An 18,627-nucleotide genomic window follows, 5' to 3' on the forward strand; every position below is an offset into this window, starting at 1 on the left:
CGCATGACCGAATCCGTGGCAGCAGAACATTGAATGTGAGCGGCCTCAAGTACCAAGTGACTACCAGACGATGAAAAGATAAGTGTGACACAAAGCCGGAAAAGTAGCAGTATGGATGGGCTGCGTTGCGGAGACATTTGAAATATACACACGACGGTCACTGTGACAGTGAGAAAAACGCGTAATGCAAAACGATCACGTGGAACCGCAAAATAAAATGTGAGGCTTTGAAACTATAACAGTCATCATTTAAAGTTTCGGGAACTTGCCGGTCTCATACCGAATCCTCCTACAGTTTCTTCACCGACCTCCTCGACATCAAGAATGGGCTGTATGTGGGCTTTCTCACTTATTATGAACACTCCAGTGATATCGTATATTTCTAGCCAACAAACCTCGCGGACTTCAAGCAGCACGCAAGCTTCGCAATGACCGCCGCGTGAACCGCTGGGTGTGTGGATTTTGATTATACCATAATCTGTCAGAGGCTGGAATGCTATTCATTATCTAGGCGGACAAGTCATACAAGAAGCGTGCCCTCGGCAACATCTACAAAACCTCTCCTACTGGAGGATCGTCCCACGCAAAGGGCATTGTCCTTGAAAAAGTTGGTGTCGAAGCTAAACAACCAAACTCTGCCATCCGTAAATGTGTCCGTGTACAATTGATCAAGAACGGCAAAAAAGTGACTGCTTTCGTCCCGGTATGTTTATTCTTGTGTGATTGTATCCGTACCCCTGATTACTTATTGCTGTTGTGCAGAATGACGGTTGCTTGAACTTCGTAGATGAAAACGATGAAGTACTCATCTCTGGTTTCGGTCGTAGCGGAAAGGCCAAGGGTGATATTCCAGGAGTACGGTTTAAGATCGTCAAGGTGTCTGGTGTTGGTCTTTTGGCCCTCTGGAAGGAAAAGAAGGTATGTCATAAAGTTATTCTATTAACTGAACGAGGTATTGAAGGGTGTGATTCATTCTTGAAGGAAAAGCCAAGGTCATAAAGATTGGGTTACTCTCTTACGTTTCCACTGCCATGTTTTCGTTCCACATTATGATCATGCCTGTATTGCATATATATGTCCTTCCTCAATGAGATCATAAAATGGTACGCAACGCATGGTTCATAGCTGGAAATTGACATTGGACATTGGACATTGGACATTGGCGACCACTTTTAAGAATAATAAGCAATTTGACACTGCATATGATTATGGTGCAAAACCGGTAAATACAAATAGTTCGTGAGCTGAAAAATAATGAGTGTTCATAATTAACCCTTTCATGCTGTCATAATCCCTTGGCCCTGCAAATACCTCCTTAAGTCCTTCATCAACTCGAGTTGTTCCTCCATCGTCAAACCACTGACAATCATCTGAAGAATTGAGCCCACCGTAACATGATGTTCTCTAATGAGACTGCTGTAATAGACATATGTGAAAACACCCATGAGGAATCTGGCAACTATCATTAGCTCAATGAATTTGACACGATCGAGCATACGCACTGGCAGTCCATACGGTCTGTCATACCTCCATGTCCAGGTATGCTATGTCCAAAGTCTTTGATATTGAAAGCGCGTTTAAAGCCGGAAGCAAAGAAACCACCGAAGGGTGCGACGAGCGATGCAAAAACAGACATGCAAAGCAAATGAAACTGGTATGGGACATACGGTATAGTGGTCACGGCGTTCCCGAGCTGAATGAAAGAATAAGATTAACAGATGCCAGGAAATCGGATGAGAAGGTGATAAACAAACAATAGGCGAGATAAACACTCTCAGGGGAGCCCAGATTTGCCATTCTCTCCAGATGAATATAGGGTTAGGAGTGCAGTGTCCCGACGACCATGCATCGACACCAAGATCATGTACGGGGCAGATCATGTAATCAAAGCGCATGAAATAGGATCCCCAGATGATCCCAAAGATCACAGTACTAAAGAAGGCGCCTACAAAACCCTCGACAGTTTTCTTGGGTGAAAGTTTGATGAGGGGTGTCCTTCCGAGTGTGATACCCCAGATGTAAGCGAATACATCGTTGCAAATAACTAGAGATGCAGGGACCCAGAACCAGATGAGACCTTCCAGTATATTATTTACTATGAAATGGCTGAGTGGAGATTTTGGATTTTGGTGAGTCGTTTACTCATCCATAGTCACAGATCTCACCTTGAGACTACAATGAGGAGTAAGCTCATGTGGACCCAGCAAAAGAGGCCAAATTGCTGCTTGAGATAGCCACGTTTGAGGGACATAACAAAACCCATGAAACCAATGGTATATAAAGTAAAACTGATGATGCGATGATTAGTAGCAAATGGCAACAGCTGCGCATCTGCAAAGACAACATGCTATACCAAGATGGATGAACTTGCGTAACAAATAACGATGAAAGTAAATCTGACCTTGAAATAGTAGATAATGCTCTCGCCGTATAAAAAGTAGTTGGTGACGGCAAAAAAATACCAGTTCAGAGTTTTACTCCACGGATCTTTCTTTCCTTTTGTCTCGACGTCTGAAGACTCCGGTGCAGTATTCCTCAGAGAAAACAGAGCAGTGACTTCTCGGTACACCAAGGTTTGACATAGCATAACGAGTATGATCATATACACATGTCCCATGAGCAGGAGACCTTTAGTAGAGAAGTTCGTAAGCTACAGCTATACGCAGATTGTTGAATGTCATACCGATGAAACCTCCTATCATGATGAATGTCCATAGCGTTCTTGTCAGCATATTTTGGCGTTTCTTCGTCCGTTCAGTTTCAACGCCACCATCACCGAGTTTCAGAGCGCGCTCCGCGTCACCATTATGATGATCAATGGCAACCTTCTCGACAGTCTTTTCTGGGGGGTCACTATGACTTTCAGGGATTACAGAAACTGGAACATGCTTAGAATTTGAACGAGTATAAAGTAGAATGATGCACACCATTATATAACTTTTCTGAAGTACCACCATTAAGGAAGGCATGCTGCTGCGGTGAATCAGCCTCGACCATTTCATGGTCTACTTTTGTTGTAGTAGCCGGTTTAGGTGTATGCTGCACTATGCTGGTGATGTCTGGTTCAGCCATTGGAATTGGAAGTGGAGGTTCTTCGGGAGCAGGTGTATCTCTCGGAGAGCTATCGGTAGTCGTTGTAGTTCCTGTTTTATTAGCGGTTTTGAGCTGTTTCCGTCTCTCTGTACGAGCAGTTTTGGCGGCCTTCTTTATTTGAGATTTAGACAACTTTACAGGGCCCAGGCTGAAATATAGTGAGTGTTTGCGGCGCCTATATCAACAAAGGCCGCTGTGCGGTGTGGGCTGACCTTTCCGCCAGCACCGATGCTGATGAGCTCTCCTCGTCTGTGTCTTCTTGGACATCTTCACCAGGATCAACGACCAGAGCTTCGAAAGCCGTCCTGGACGCAAATATTGGTTTTGAGTTTGTAGCAGCTCCCGCACTCATTGTGGTTGTGGTCTGAAAAGAACGTGAAAAACAGAAGTCCAAAGTGAACACGTGAAGGAAACACGCAGGTGACGTGTTGGCAGCCGACGCCGACTCGAGTCTCTTAATTCGCCACCGCACCACCGATCTGTTTCCAGAAATGGAACTATATGTACCTCAGCTTAATCTCTCATCGGAATTTCACAACTACAGCACTCTCCAACTTTTGTAGGATAGGATGTATTGGTCTATATATCACCCTCCATACATGCTCTTCGCACAACGTCCGGAGTGCCATGCAAAATCGAAAGAGAATAAAAGTGCAGTGTGTTGCGCTGTCCAACGGAAGACTCTGGTAGATACTAGTAGTGAATGAATTTATATCGACAAGCAAGTCCATGCAGTCTAGACTAGACAGTTAGAATTTCCAGTTATTGTCGACCTCCATTGCCCATGGAACTGAGTCGACATTCATTAACAAGGAGAGGACAAAATATAGCTCAGCGGACGTACATTTGACAAGTAGTGTCTTCGAGAAAATCTTCTCTATAGGTACGTCGTGGGTTTTACACCAAGCCGCCGTGATCCTACAAAGTCACATCAGTATGATAGAGCCAAGTGTCTGATAAAACTCACCGTGGGTCCAAGTAGTTGATTTTACTAGACAGTTCTAGTCAGCAAACGATACACATCACAACAGCTAGAGTTCTATTCGACATCTTACCTTGTTCCCAAAGCAACCTCCTTGCCTGCTTCCCGATCATCCATCTGCAACTTGAAGGTCTTCATCTTCTCGTCTAGTTTCTGGATGTTTTCTTCCAGCTTCTCTATTGGCCGCTCTCTCTTCAATGTCGCTCTCTCTGTCCCACGCTCGCTGACAAGCTTCTCGTAGTCAGCTTCTATGCTATCTATTTTGTCTTGTAATGCCGATTCGTCTAAGGGCGCCTTACCCTCCTCTACCAACTTCTCGTTGTCCTTTGCGAATTTTTTCTGAGCTTTTTCGATATCCTTGTTCTTTAGTGATTCCTCATGTTGCTCAATCCAGTCATCATCCAAGTCAGATTCATCGTTGGCGTATGGCTTCTTTTTCTTGTATTTGGGATCAGCATTGAACAATACGTGACGTAGTTTCATACGTTCATATTTGAACGAGCGAAGCTAAGATAAACATAGTCAGAGTCATTGTATTTGTGCAGTAAACTATAAACATACCCTATCTCGCATTTTCTCCATAGATTGCTCGTGTGTTTTGGGAGCACTGCGTTGATGGTTACATAAAATTGCTACCATGCGGTTAGCGTGGTTATATGCATTCAGTTTCTCTTGCACAGTAGCATTCTCGGGGGTGCTTTCGTCCAACTGCTCCTGGAATGTGATCGATGCGTTGTAAGTACGGAAAACTTTTGCGGTCAAACCCTTCATGTATGATTGCAGGTGCTTGTTGAGAAGCGTCGTCTAATCAAAAATCGTTAGCTGCAATTGAAGAATAACAGAAATTCCCTCGTTACGTTAACACGATCAAACAAATTGTCATTATCTTCTTTGTTTTCCTTGAAGTAACGGATATTCTTGAAAACTTGAAATTCCACGGCAACGCGGTTGTAGTATCGAATTGAATCTTTACCCAGGAAATCGAATATAATGAAATTCGGGGCTTCCAAGGTGACATGTTCACAGCGAAGCGAACAACAACCAACAGTATCTGCTTCATCTTCTCCTTTCTCATTTCCGGCACGAAGGGCTAAGCGATCGATGAAATACATAGCTGTTGCCCTCTGACGATCTGCCATTATCTTACTCCTCAAGTCTGCGTTATAATCCTGACGTATCCTATCCACATGTTTCTGCAAAAATAACGATCAGGGGTTTTACTCTGTGAGATAAGCTAGATCTACCTTCAACTCCCGAGCTTTCTCGAATTTAGACATGTCGCTTTGTCCTTTCAGAGAACTACCCGCCGCCAGGAACACATACTTATGATTTCCGTTGATATTTTCAACCCAATTAGCAAGCCAAGTGACCGTCTTGTCATGGATAATTTGCTTCCATGTACCTGGCATATTTGGAATGGGGATGTGTGACTCTGCGCCGATATTAATGGTTATGTCCTCCGGGCGTACTCGGAACTAGTTCACAGATAACCTGTCAGAAAACATAGTGTGATTGTAACGATGGCCATCACCTTCAAAGCACCCTTCTTCGGATGGTCACCCCGACCTCTAAAGAGACCCGGAGGTTCAACTCTGAAGTTCCCCACTTTCTCTTTTCGGCCGTCAAGAACACACGTCACATATTTCTCCTCATATGCATCTTTCTGTTTCTTGAGCTCTTTCTTCTCTGCAGTGGTCATTGCTTTTTTCTTTGCTTTTTCTCCCTCAAAATATTCATACATTGGCCTGAAATCACAATGTTCAAAGTTCGTAATTTTGATCTTATTGCGCTACAGGAATTTTCCAAATGAGGAATGATTTGACAGTGCCAAATGGCTATGAGAAACATACAGGAGGTGCGTCCTTTAGGACTTTCTTCCAATCTTCAAAGAAATTTTTATTGAACGTGTTGTCCTGAGCATGTTCAGTTTCGAGCATAGCTGCATAAAACCCAGCAACCTCTTCTGCTATAGGGTCGAGATCCACAGGTTTTCCTACATATATGTTAATATACATCAACTACATTAAACCAGTGTGATGAGACGTACCGTTGTACTTCATTTTGACATGTGAAGGGAGAGGCTCGTAGGGGGGAGGGAAGATAACGCCACTGTGCTCAAGTGTTTGCCATTTCTCCTCTCCATCACCGTTGGCTTGCTGAGCTTCCCACCATCGATACACTTCCTCGCCTTCGTCCAGTTCTTCCTTCTTGCTACCCTTGACTTTCTTTGCTGAGCCCTGTGGTTCTCCTTTCACTTTTTTCTTAACCTTGGGCGCCTCTGAAACTGACCCTTCTTCCTCCTTGACTTTTTTAGTGGAAGCTCTCTTGCGCGCCTTCTTAACAGATAGCTTCTCTTCCTCAGAAGAGGGCTCTGCTTCGCTCTCGACTTTGACTTTGGCTTTCCGCTTCGCTGCCTTCTTAATAATCGGAGCGTCATCCTCACTTGAGGAGCCGTCGTCGCCACCTTCTTTGTGTCCTGTCTCCTCCTTCTTAACCTTCTTCTTGGGAGGTACTGCTGACTTCTGAGCCATGCGTTTCACCTTTATCTTTGATGTTTCACTGCCATCAAAACCCATTTTTGAAGGTGGTGGCGGAAGTACCGTTGCCTCAACTGCGCCTGGCATTGAAATTGCCGCCGACTTGGACTGCTTTGCTGGTGAAGATGCGAGTGGAGTATCGTCATCACTCGAAGACGATTCAACATTATGGGGTCTCTTCCGCTTCGATGACCCAGCCAGTTGACGGCCTCCTGCATTTGGACGAGCCGTTTGAGACTGTAGAAAACGAGGTCGGGTCAAAGTAAGCACGCGAAATATATGCACAGCCTGACACACGTACCAAGGGCAAGTCATCGTCCTCGCTCATTGCGGAATCGCTTGAATCATCGTCAACATTCCCATTACCATTGGTAACGACGTGCCCGTTGAGACCAGTCTGATATCTTTTGTCAAGAGGCCTATCATCGTCCGACGACGTCAAAGCATTGCTGGACATTGCTCAAAATGCAATTTCTCGCAGAAATAATTATTAGAACAAGCTGGAGGTTGGTCCAAGAGGGGGAAAGATGGAACGATGGAAGAGAGGGTTGTTCCTGCATATATTGGTTGTTTGGGCTTTTTTTCCCTAAGTCTTGATGGACCAGCCCTAAACATGTCACGGCGCTCGGGTTTACACGGGAGCGTGATGCAAGTGGCCACTTCATTCCCTTCTGTGCCACAGCTCCATTATTCTTAGGTGAGTCAAAAGTTGAAATGAGAGATAAAGCATTCACCGCTATAACTTCAGACATGTCCAACCTCCCATTGTTTCGTGATCCTTGGGCAAAGAGAGAAGCTTGGAGAAAGCATCCCGTCTTCTCGAATCGAGCTATGTTCGGTAGCATGTTCCCCGGACTGGGTATCGCCATTGTCGCTTTCTCTGCATATGTCGTAGCGGACAACTTCTACGGAAAAGTGAAGAAGGAGGAACAGAAGCATTGAGATATTTGAAAGATGTGTGAAGGTAAGTACGCGACTGGCGCTGTGCACTTTTCCCTTACTGTTTTCATTTGTTAGTTAGAGTCGACAATATATTCGTGTCTGTCACTAGAGCCGGTGTTACTTTGGTGTAGATATGTGCTTTCAATGCAATCATTTCGTGGAGCATCCGTTTTATTTTCCGTTGATACACAATCATGATGCAACCACGTCGCAGTTTATGCAAGAAGACCTGGATACGCGCAGTTTGTATGTGTCAATTTCACTCACGTTTCACGCTCTTAGCTGACAAAGTCCTAGTACAAATTTATTGGAAGTTATATTGAAGGCATCTGTTTATCTTGGCTTATAGAGTCGCCCTTTTTCGTAATGAAATGCTTCTTCATCAGTAACGCCGTTGGAATTACAAACTACTTCAAATTGGCGTATCAAAGTATGACCCTCGAATCCTCCCCTAATACCGCTCTTGTGATCGCCCGTATGAACGATAAAGAGCTCCTTTGTTCTACTGCTGCTGACCACCGCCACCACCAGTGAGTTCTGGAATCGTATTGTAGAACCGCATGTTGCCCCATTCAAATCCGGCGACCAACTCATGTGCGTAACGTAATCGAGGAAGCCGAGACACGCATGTGTCGGCCATGTTTTGGAAGCCGCATAAGTATAGTATAGGTGAGCGGTCGTCGCCATCGTATGATTTCTGATCATCAATCGTTTCTGAGAAAACGGACCCACTGCATGCTCAAGCTCGACTCTACATAGAATAGTCGTGTGGGTTTTTAACCTGGAACATTCCTTGATGCGGACTCGCGACTTCAGAAGATACCCACTCTTCTTCTTCTAAGAGAAGAGCTCAAAATGAATCTTCGTTGCGAGAATTTCCATGGCAGCACTTCTCGGCATCTCCGTCATGTATTATCCGGATGACCTGATGCGGAGCCTGGGTAGTAAGCCGCCGCCGCATCAGCTTCTGGATATCATTGTTGGCCGAGGACTCTTGGACCCATATGTTTTCAGCGACATCGCTACGAGGGGTTATTTCGAGACGACACAACAAATATTTTTCAACATTTCACAATCAATGGAGATGCTGACAAGGCGCATCGATCCTGCCGGTCAGTCATGATGAGCATTTGATTATTGCTTCCGTTCAACGGTTTTAGTCACTAGTCCACCTGCGGCGCAGTTCCTTAGCTTTTCAACTCTGGTTCCTTATGTGTTTTGCCGTGCGTCATACAGTACCACTGGTACACTATACGACTATCAGGGCCCATATGACGCTAACCTGTTGTGCTTGGAAATTATTTCCCGCCTGTGTCGGCCAATTACTCCGCCCATCAAGACCACTACGTAAGTATTACAGTGTGCTCTTCTATGAATTAAGACGCTGAACATACTACGGCTATCTGCGATGACCTGGTGTATGACACCGTGTATTACTGCTGACATGGTGCTAGGCTACCAAAGGCTACCGCTGTAGATGCAAACCGCCACCGCCACTTGTATGTTGAGTGAGTGCTATGCCATTCAAGGCTCTCCACTCCGGCTGAAATGTATGGACCTCGGTAGTGGCCATGAACTATGCGTTTTAGGACCTAAGAAAGCAGCACGACAAACCTTGTGGCTAAGCCCTTGACGGATTACAATCATTGGGTCCCTATAGCGCTTCACCGTTCGTGATACGATAGGATTAGCGCCCAAAGGCATTTTAACTCAGGCCGCCATCTGGATCCAGTACATGGTTTTGGTGGTTTCGGCATCATTATTTCTGTCATACCTGCCGCGACGCTATCACTGCAGTACAGGATCCAGCAAGTCGCAGTTATTCATGAAGAGATTTCCGGTGGAGTGCATCCGCCACCAGGTAGTCTCTTTCCAAATTGAGCCCGTCGGTACCGGAGATATAATCGGCATATTATACTTTTTTAGGCCTTGGTGGTTCACCAACACTTACCCTTCTTACTTTTGACTTGAACGTCGACTTAAGGACGGGGGATGAGGCATGAATCACTGATTTGCAATGCTATGCCAAACATGCGCGGCGAAGTAGTGTATGACACCTCACAGGATACTACCACAAATATCTTACGCGTTTCATTTGCGAACCAAGATATAGAAAGAAGAATGTATGTATCCCTGGAGGGATCGGGCAAGATCTAGAGTTGAGGCACTTGTCCACAGATTGAAGTGGGCCTCTTCTATGAATTTTTTTTTTCGAACGAAAGACCGGGACTGGGTTGCCTTTTCTAGGTGTAAATCCTGGTAGCCTTATATTCCCATCGCTTCGAGCCTTCAATCGGCTTCACGACTGTTTTCGCATGAGCGACTAGGCGACTTTTGGCCATAATTTATCGTCAAGGGCTTTACGAATAGCGATGGGGCCGATGGCGCTTGATCGATTTAACTGTCGTATCATATGGCCAGTAAATTTTCACGACGATCGGCCCGTACGTTAGTGCGCCTCGAGGTGCAAACTTGACCACAACGAGAGGCCTGCAAGGGAGTACTGTCCTATCCTGACGCTGGGGTAGTTTGCTAATTCAAGGCACAGAAAACAAGTTATCTGTCTTCTTTAAGTCCGGAAATCCATTGAAATAGTCAGTCTGGTGCGGTCTTCCATAAGTCATAGTATTCCCCCCGACCACTTTTCTGCTGTATAACTGTTCTTTTCCTTCTTGTAAAGATGTCTTCCCCTACCAAGTACACTTCACTCATCTTTGACATCGGCGACGTCCTCTTCTCCTGGTCATCGAAGACCAAGACTACCATCTCCCCGAAGCTACTTCGTCAAATACTCTCTTCGCCCACCTGGTTTGATTACGAACGTGGCAGGATATCTCAGGATGTTTGCTACAGTCGAGTCGGCCACGAGTTCACGTTAGATCCCTCAGAAGTCGGTCGCGCTTTCGAACAAGCTCGGGAGTCCCTCCAAGCCAACGACGAACTTATCTCTGTTATTCGCGAGTTGAAGCAGCAGTCAAATGGACAGCTCCGCATCTTCGCCATGTCCAACATCTCCCAGCCTGATTACGAAGTCTTACGTACGAAAGACGCCGACTGGTCAATATTTGACGAAGTATTCACTTCTGCCAGTGCTGGGGAGCGCAAACCAAATCTTGGTTTTTACAGGCTCGTCTTGTCCAAGACAGGTGTAGATCCTCGATGTACTATCTTCGTTGACGACAAACTGGAGAATGTTCTATCCGCTCGTTCTCTTGGCATGAAAGGCATTGTTTTCGACGATGTTTGTAAAGTCATTCGCGCTCTACGGAATCTATTGGGAGATCCTGTCACACGAGGCCAGAACTATCTTAAGCAGAATGCCAAACATCATGATTCTGTCACCAATGGTGGCGTAGTTCTTAGAGAAAACTTTGCGCAGTTACTCATCCTGGAAGCCACAGAGGATAAGTGAGTGGTTCTATCGTGTCGTGTATGGAACAAATACTTATGTTTGAATGATTCCAGGAATCTTGTTCATCTTGAAGAACAACCACGTACCTGGAATTTCTTTCAAGGTACATAACTTTGTTTCATATCTGTGAAAATATAAACCAACTAGCTTACAGGGAAGCCGCTCTTAACGACTGAAGACTTTCCCTTCGATCTCGACACGACTTCTTTGGGGTTGACTGTGTTGAAGTGCCCTGAAGACGTGGCAACTTCCGTGATGGACGAGATGCTCGAGTATGTTGATGATGATGGAATAATTCAGGCATGTTTCACTTTTTGTTTTTCAATTGGGCTTGCGTTAAAAAAATTGAAAACAGACATATTTCGATCATCGTAGACCACGATTCGACCCAGTTGTTTGTGTCAACTCCCTTACACTATTCTACTCTTATGGGCGAGGATCTCAGCTCAGGCGTACTTTGCATTGGGTTCGAGAGGTGTTACTTCATCGCGCTTACCTCGATGGCACACGTTACTATGCTACGCCCGAATGTTTCTTATATTTCCTCAGCCGCCTTCTCCAAACCACGAACAATTCAACGTTATCAGAGTACTTGAAACCCCTTCTGAGGGAGCGTATACAAGAAAGGATAGGCGCTGAAGGCGATGCTTTGGCTCTTGCCATGCGTCTGCTCACTTGCGCATACTTAAACATTAGAAATGAAGTGGATCTGCGCACATTACTTCCCCTGCAATGCGAAGACGGAGGGTGGGAAAATGGGTGGATATATAAATATGGCTCATCTGGAATCACGATTGGAAACCGTGGTCTTACGACAGCCCTTGCAATAAAGGCTATTCGGCTTTCTGCTCGCATTATCTCTCCAGCACCCTCGCCAACAACATTTCCTTTATCCATTACCACTAATTCGCGGTTCTTGCACCGGAAAAGCGAGTCCTCGGTATCAGATTTCTCGCCGAGTTCGCTTTTGGACCCAAGCCATAGCACGGTCCGTCGCCGACCCTTTCGCTGGCTTTGGGAGAGTGGCAAACTCGGGAAAGTAGCAGTAGAGGCAGGATTTTGACCACCCGTTCCACGGAACTTTCACGTCAGCACGTCTATCATTATTGTTTTTCTTTCTTGTTTTTTTTTCTTTCCTCTCATCTTAACCCGATGTCGGTGGGACTTTGTAATACAGAACGGAATGCACTTAGGGTACCAACTCGCATTACTGTCCATGTACCTCTACACTCTAACGGATACAACTGTATATAGCCTGTGCCATCAGTGTACCAACTACTTATGACTTACCTTTACTTCGTACAATCAATCATGATCATTCCATCCCAATTGTATCTGTCTTGTTGGACTTCTAGTTGCGGTACCACCCAGGCCACCAAGGTCACATGTACATAGTAAAGGTACATTGCCTAGTAAGCCATTGATCACGTTCATCTTGAGCCTTCATGCTAAACCAATATTGGGAGTTGATTAAAAGCAGTGTTCCAATCGCCCAGCTGGTAATGTATCTTCAGGGCAGCAAAAACCTATGTCAGGGCTGATTAGGGAAGAACGATCAGCGAACGATCTCAAAAGATGTAGCGGATATCGATCACCTCTTGGTAAGATCATAATGATATCCATGTAGTTATCCGCTGTTATCGTTAATCCATGGAGTAGATTACCATCATCATTACTGTAAATATGGCTGACAAACTAACTTACAGCTGATTTCATAACGATAGACCTATCCTATGAGTTAGTGTGCAGGCGGACTTCAGCGGAGTGTATATTTTCGGGAAGAACCCGAAGTGCCTCAACCAACATGCGGCGCCATATTCCCAAGGAGCAGAAGATACTAGCGTACGAATTGTCTTGCATCCATGGCCTCTCGGACAGACATGTTAGCCATTACCTAGGAATCAGTCAACGGACCATCAGGTGCATCCGGAAGACCTTCCGGGACACTGGTGAAGTGGGACACCAACTAGCTTGTCAAGGACGGTCTTGTGCCCTTGATGGCTTGGAAGCGAGTGTCAGTTTTTTCTTTTATTCTTCTGATTTGCTGATAAAACAAGTTTTTGATTAGTTCCTTGAAGGCTGCATTGAAAGACAGCCTGATATGATCCTCTCAGAGTTTCTAGATTCCATTTTTTTTTCTTTGGCAAGCACTCCACCGAATAGTCTCCACCAATTTTTTCAAAGACTTGGGCTATCACACTTATCACACCAGCCACACTCGGTACTGAGCCAAATATTCTAGTCTCCCTAAATTTTAGATTTACTACATTTTAAGCTTATTTGTAGTTCCGCTCTCTACACTAACTCATTGGATAGGTCGGTCTATCGTTATGAAATCAGCTGTAGCATTGATCGCAGTAGTACACTGGATCATGTTTGGACTAAAGCTCGCGTATTGAAGGACTACGCCTTTAGCAGTCATAATTGAGCGCTAGCAAATGCAGCCGAGAGATCGTGGGCCGTCTTGTCAGCAAGTGAACAACAGCGAAAGCCTTGAAAGACGAATGCTGACTATAGCAGCCTCACATTAGCAGGCAAAACACAAGATAAAGCATGAGACACAAAATGTTATTCCTTCATCCTCTAAGGTATCTTATGTATACTTGGTTCTGCGTTTCCTCTACAAAAGTAAATCCAAGCTTATCCAGAAAATCATCAAATTGTGCATGGTCTTGTGAAGGCACTTGTACACCAGCCAAGACTTTCCCTATATCTGGCATCCACTATCGGTAAGCACCAGATCAGAATGTACCTTGAAATATCCACATACCAGCGCCATGATTGCGATAGTGAAACAAAGATATATTCCAACCTTGGTGTAAACCCAAAAGAAACTTACGCAATGCTCCAGGTCTTTCAGGGAACTCTGCCATGATGGCACAGGTCAATAGCCGATTTTCCCGTGAGAGGGATGTACATACCGAACCGAAAGATACGTTCATCTGGTACCTCCTTGCAGCCTCCGATCATGTATCTAGCATGACTTTTGGCTAGTTCGTCGTCGCTGATATCATGACCCGTCATACCTTCCCGTTCAAGGTCAGCAAGAACGCTCGCTACTTCTTTGGAACGTAGAGAAGTTTCTAGTTTGAACGATAAAAATATATGGGCTATCGTGGGCGAGTTATAGCGATATATGAACTCGGTTATGGCACGTGGATGAATCAATGAATGCAGAGCAATAAAGCTGAACAGAGTCAGATGTCGTTTGTTATTATCTAAAAGCCCATTGCATACCTTCCTGGTTTTTCAGGTACCTCGACACTCAAGAGTGCTTCCCTACCCTCTCCGAGCTCAGCACGCTCTGCCACAAAACGCAGCCGATCGAAGTTCATGTTAGCACCACTGATAACAGCGACAAATTTTTGTTGTGCTCCGATAAGCTTGTTGTTGATAATGTACCGTTTCAAACCGGCGAGTGCTAGAGCGCCGGCAGGTTCAGTGATAGATCTAGTTTCTGCCGTCGTCATTCAGCTCTAGGTATGTCTTTAGGACAACATATCTGAATACTTGCCTTCAAACACATCTTTTATGGCCGCACACAATTCGTCGTTGTCGACTTTGACAATGTCATCTAAAAGTCGCTTGCAAATCCTGAATGGTTCCTCGCCGACAATCTTCACTGCTGTTCCATCACTGAATGGTCCGACCTCTGGTAGTGTCACCCTTTCGCCTTTTTCTAAGCTCCGAGCCATGGCATCTCCGTCGAATGTTTCAGCACCGATTACTTTTGTTTTAGGGCTTCCTATACGTTTGACATATTCACAAATACCAGCTACCAAACCGCCACCACCAACAGCGGCAAAGATGGCATCAAGATTATCGGCTTCTAACGACTGTTTGAGGATCTCCATTCCAACGGTTCCTTGTCCAGCTATAACGAGTGGATCGTCATAAGGCGGCACAAAAGTGAGGCAATGAGCCTGTGCTAGCCGTGCGCATTCTACTTTGGCCTCGTCGAAGTCAGCCCCGTGCAAAACGACTTTGGCGCCTAGCCGCTGAACATTCCGGATTTTTATGGATGGAGTGCCATTTGGCATAACGATAGTACAGGGAATTCCAAGTTTTGTACCAGACAAAGCGACCCCTTGAGCGTGGTTTCCTGATCAAACATAGCATTAGTGAGCTGGGGCAGATGATACAAATGATGAGATGTGACTGATGGCAATTCCTTTGAAAGATGGAAATCGCAAATGTAGTATAATTACGCACACTAACCAGCACTGCAAGTAATGACACCCTTCCACCGCTCCTCGTCGGTGAGACTAGCCATGAAGTTATAAGCACCACGGATCTTGAAACTGAAGACCTCCTGGAGATCCTCGCGCTTAAGCCAAATCTGATTTCCCAGCTTTGCACTGAGGTTTGGAGCATAAACTAGGGGTGTTTCTTTGAGGATCTCATAGACCTTTGACGTGAGTATGAGTCGCAGATAATCTGGGGTTTTTGTTGATAGAAGATGATGATCCGATAACCGTGGATAAACAAGAGGTTCAGGTGCGTGCGAGGCGTATTCAAGAGTTGCTGCAGTGGGCGACATCGATGTGAATGAGATTTTTTGCAAGCGACTGCTATATATCTAAAGTGACTCAAAATCATCTCGGTCCTAACCGACGATCTAGAGCGTGACATTGAGTCACGTGACTTAATTCTGGGCGGGAAAACCAGTAAAGGGAAAACAACGCGAAAAGGATGTAACCTATGGGTGGTTGGTTGGAACAGGTGGCTTACTTGTGCTCGGGCCTTCCAAGATGCGCCACGACAGGAAAGAGTAACAGACTAAACCCGTAGAAATGCCCAGTATAATGCCAGGTTGGCTCTGAGGATGCCTATTCTGTGTTATTGAGGTCTGGGAGAAGATCGAGCGAGCCAGCTGTATGCGGTGACATGGAGGGGTGGGTACGAGGATGTTCTGGTGTAAGACAAACAAGCTCCTGTGTTGGGATGGTATGAGAGCTCATGCGAGTGGCAAAACAAAGGCTCGGTGATAAGACGAGTGCTGCCAGCCCTAAATCCGACAGGCAAACGCATCGAGAGTGTCCAGCCAATCCTAACCTTGAGCCCTCACCCAAACCATGGCCCATACTGCAGCAATGGGTCCCCCTTTGTCCCCGAGAGAAACTCGTCGCTCAGGAAGGCGCTCAGCACCGTCCGCCTCAGCGAGCACGTCCAAATCACCAGACTCTCCTCCCTCTGAACCTCCTCCCCGTTCCAAAGAGAATGGCTCTCGCCCTTCCCTCTCTTCTTCCAATAGCTCTGGTCGCACAAAGCGACTCAAGCAGGAAGAACTCGACGACACTGTCGAAGATTCCTACAAAGCCACCCAGACTAGTACAGTTGCTCCTCCTCATGGGAACACCAACGGGCGGGCGAAGCGTAAGGGCAAAGAAAAAGAGAAACCGACCTCTCTACCTGACCTAGTCATCGAACCTATTCCGCACAAGTCAAGTGCATCTGTCGTAGATGGCAGTGTAGGCCAGCCAGACGAAGAGGATCAAGGCATTACCCGCTGTGTATGTGGTCTCAATGGTGTGTTTTTCCCCATCTACGATTCCTCACGCTTCAAAACTTAACACATCCCATTTTGCAAAGAAGAAGATGCAGATGGCGGTGAATTCATGGTTCAGTGTGAAACCTGCAATTGTTGGCAGCATGGCCTTTGCATGGGATACCAGAATGAAGATCAACTTCAAAATGATGACTATTATTGCGAGACATGTAGACCCGATTTGCACCAAGATCTGCTCAAGTGCGTTACAACGTCTCTTTCCATTTATATTTCCGATTTAAGTTTCTGCTGCAGAAAACTTTCGAAAAAGGTTCGCCATTCGTCAACCACTTCACACAATGCATCTGCTGTTGTTGTCCCTCGCCTATCTCGCTCGCATTCCCCATCACACTTATTGAAACCGGCCAAGCGGCGCAATACGATGAACAGCAGAGATGCAGCGTTCGACGAGAGTCTCAAAGAGTTGATAGAAGCAACAGCTGCCGAGGCTGCAGCTGTCCCTGATGTGGAGAGCCCGGTAGCTGAAGGAATGGCGAACGGGCATCCTGGACTTCAAGAAGAACAAGATGCTGGCCTTATTGGTCGCAAGAAACGGAAGCGAACAGACGACGATGCGTAAGTATATTGTGATTGTGGAGTTCTATTTGAATATTCTGACATCTCCAACGTTCCAGTTTACCCAAAAAGCGCACGAGATCAGCATCAAGTGCATCCGATCACCCTCCTCCACCCAATCCTATTACTGAAGACATGTCCGCCAAACCGAATCCAGGACCTAGCGTTTCTAGTAAATCTAACAACGCACGCAATAGGAGAGGAGGTCGAAAGACTGCCACTACCAACCAGGAAGTTGTGCTGTCTGTTGAGGGAGAAGAAGGTACTCGTTTCTTATCAGTGATGCTATTTGACCTTTATTCACGTGACCATTTCATTGAACCAGTTCCTGGACCGAGCAAGCGGCCCCAGAATAGTCGCAGTAAGATCGCCCCCACTCCGAAGCGAGCACCGCCATCTCATGCATCTCTTGTCTCGGGAGGTACTGGACATGACCTTGGTACCACTGGTAGGCGCAATCATTCTAGCGGAGCCAATGGATCCAACACCTCGACATCGGCGGAGAATTCCCGCGCCTATCGTAATTCCCATGCATATGCCGTCTCGCAACAACCGCTCTTTACATCATGGAATTTACCGGATTATTTGGCCCATCTCGAACCCATGCTGCCGACGGGTGTACCTCGCCCACTTGAAGTACGCGGCTCGGGGATCGGAGCAGGAGGAAGGGAATCTATGGAGAGGACGATGGAAAGAGGTGTGAAGGTGAAGTGGCCAAGTAAACGAATGAGTGTGGGTGACATGAACAAGCGTGTTCGAGCGCTTGTGGAATGGGTTGGAAGGGAGCAAGCCAGTGCTCTAGACCGTGATCGTCGTCGAGAGGCTTTGGAGAAGGCGTTCATGCAAGGAACTAGAGCTGATCAGAGCAGAGGTTCCACAGGCTCTATCAGCAGAGGAGCAAACGACGTATATGAGGTGGAAGGTGGTGAGTCTGATCAACGACCCGACGTGATGATTATCTCAAGCGACAAAGTGGACTCGCCTGCAGTGGAAAGAATCAGTGTAGATCTCCATGAGATAGCAATAGGTGATGGGGGTTATGGTCACAAACCACGGTCGTCCACGATGAAGATGATGGAAGAGCTCATGGAGGAGTTAATTTTGTTCCAGGAACGATTTGGTCCAGGAGCGAAGAGTAAGGAACGAGAGCGACGTCTTATTTCATAACGTATTGGGGTTTTTCTCAGTCTTAGTGAAGTGCTATCCTTTTCTTTGCTATCGTCCTCCCTCAAAGCTGTATGTCTTATTTACCGTTCCGTTACTTTATCATATTTTCGACATTATATTGCAGTTTCGTCATGCATGTACTGTTACGATATCTTATCGCTGTCTATCTTTCATTATTCAAACATTTCAAACCCTACATGGATTAATGATTACAGTGTAAATGACTGTAGTCTGAATTTTAGTTCATAGTCTCGCACAGTGGCGCGCGTCGTGGCGGCACTGCACCAAGTATTTGGAGGCATTTGCAGTTGAGCGCCTTTCAAGTTGAAAACCTGTGAGGCCACAGCTGCGGTTAGGTCGTCACTTTCCC

At 45.9% G+C, this 18,627-nt stretch overlaps 8 protein-coding genes across 8 annotated transcripts; 4 read left to right on the forward strand and 4 right to left on the reverse strand.

The window, feature by feature from the left end:
• Positions 1-773: 773 nt before the first annotated feature.
• On the reverse strand, positions 774-3,070 carry SERLADRAFT_465220 (uncharacterized protein; the record flags this gene model as incomplete). The annotated part of the gene is made up of 8 exons (XM_007317356.1): positions 774-913; positions 978-1,452; positions 1,503-1,693; positions 1,755-2,106; positions 2,166-2,347; positions 2,402-2,628; positions 2,684-2,878; positions 2,928-3,070. The coding sequence occupies 7 exons, from the start codon at positions 2,995-2,997 to the stop codon at positions 1,278-1,280; spliced, it is 1,392 nt and encodes a 463-aa protein (XP_007317418.1).
• A 613-nt stretch (positions 3,071-3,683) lies between these two features.
• On the reverse strand, positions 3,684-7,170 carry SERLADRAFT_448281 (DNA topoisomerase I; the record flags this gene model as incomplete). Its single annotated transcript, XM_007317357.1, has 11 exons — positions 3,684-3,883; positions 3,938-4,011; positions 4,061-4,084; positions 4,149-4,582; positions 4,637-4,879; positions 4,933-5,268; positions 5,320-5,550; positions 5,607-5,864; positions 5,926-6,068; positions 6,123-6,849; positions 6,914-7,170. 11 exons carry the CDS (start codon positions 7,067-7,069, stop codon positions 3,843-3,845), a joined length of 2,667 nt encoding a protein of 888 aa, XP_007317419.1.
• Positions 7,171-7,285: 115 nt separating this feature from the next.
• SERLADRAFT_465229 (uncharacterized protein) lies at positions 7,286-7,984 on the forward strand (the record flags this gene model as incomplete). Its single annotated transcript, XM_007317358.1, has 4 exons — positions 7,286-7,309; positions 7,361-7,576; positions 7,630-7,800; positions 7,852-7,984. The coding sequence occupies one exon, from the start codon at positions 7,363-7,365 to the stop codon at positions 7,552-7,554; it is 192 nt and encodes a 63-aa protein (XP_007317420.1).
• Positions 7,985-8,882: 898 nt separating this feature from the next.
• Positions 8,883-9,426, reverse strand: SERLADRAFT_386985 (uncharacterized protein; the record flags this gene model as incomplete). The annotated part of the gene is made up of 2 exons (XM_007317359.1): positions 8,883-9,062; positions 9,121-9,426. The coding sequence occupies 2 exons, from the start codon at positions 9,256-9,258 to the stop codon at positions 8,988-8,990; spliced, it is 213 nt and encodes a 70-aa protein (XP_007317421.1).
• Positions 9,427-10,234: 808 nt separating this feature from the next.
• Positions 10,235-12,662, forward strand: SERLADRAFT_448283 (uncharacterized protein; the record flags this gene model as incomplete). The annotated part of the gene is made up of 6 exons (XM_007317360.1): positions 10,235-10,962; positions 11,020-11,069; positions 11,121-11,266; positions 11,322-11,772; positions 11,833-12,505; positions 12,569-12,662. 5 exons carry the CDS (start codon positions 10,235-10,237, stop codon positions 12,027-12,029), a joined length of 1,572 nt encoding a protein of 523 aa, XP_007317422.1.
• Positions 12,663-12,666: 4 nt separating this feature from the next.
• SERLADRAFT_448285 (uncharacterized protein) lies at positions 12,667-15,857 on the reverse strand (the record flags this gene model as incomplete). Its single annotated transcript, XM_007317361.1, has 6 exons — positions 12,667-13,679; positions 13,737-13,832; positions 13,888-14,153; positions 14,204-14,423; positions 14,481-15,068; positions 15,185-15,857. 6 exons carry the CDS (start codon positions 15,504-15,506, stop codon positions 13,543-13,545), a joined length of 1,629 nt encoding a protein of 542 aa, XP_007317423.1.
• A 128-nt stretch (positions 15,858-15,985) lies between these two features.
• SERLADRAFT_465239 (uncharacterized protein) lies at positions 15,986-16,393 on the forward strand (the record flags this gene model as incomplete). The annotated part of the gene is made up of 1 exon (XM_007317362.1): positions 15,986-16,393. A coding segment is annotated over one exon (351 nt), but the record flags the coding sequence as incomplete, so codon positions are not given.
• A 675-nt stretch (positions 16,394-17,068) lies between these two features.
• On the forward strand, positions 17,069-18,452 carry SERLADRAFT_465242 (uncharacterized protein; the record flags this gene model as incomplete). Its single annotated transcript, XM_007317363.1, has 4 exons — positions 17,069-17,090; positions 17,150-17,352; positions 17,416-18,015; positions 18,064-18,452. 3 exons carry the CDS (start codon positions 17,226-17,228, stop codon positions 18,255-18,257), a joined length of 921 nt encoding a protein of 306 aa, XP_007317425.1.
• Between the last annotated feature and the right edge of the window lie 175 nt (positions 18,453-18,627).

This window comes from Serpula lacrymans (assembly GCF_000218685.1).
Source record: "Serpula lacrymans var. lacrymans S7.9 unplaced genomic scaffold SERLAscaffold_6, whole genome shotgun sequence".
In the NCBI taxonomy this organism is placed as follows: Eukaryota; Fungi; Basidiomycota; class Agaricomycetes; order Boletales; family Serpulaceae; genus Serpula; species Serpula lacrymans.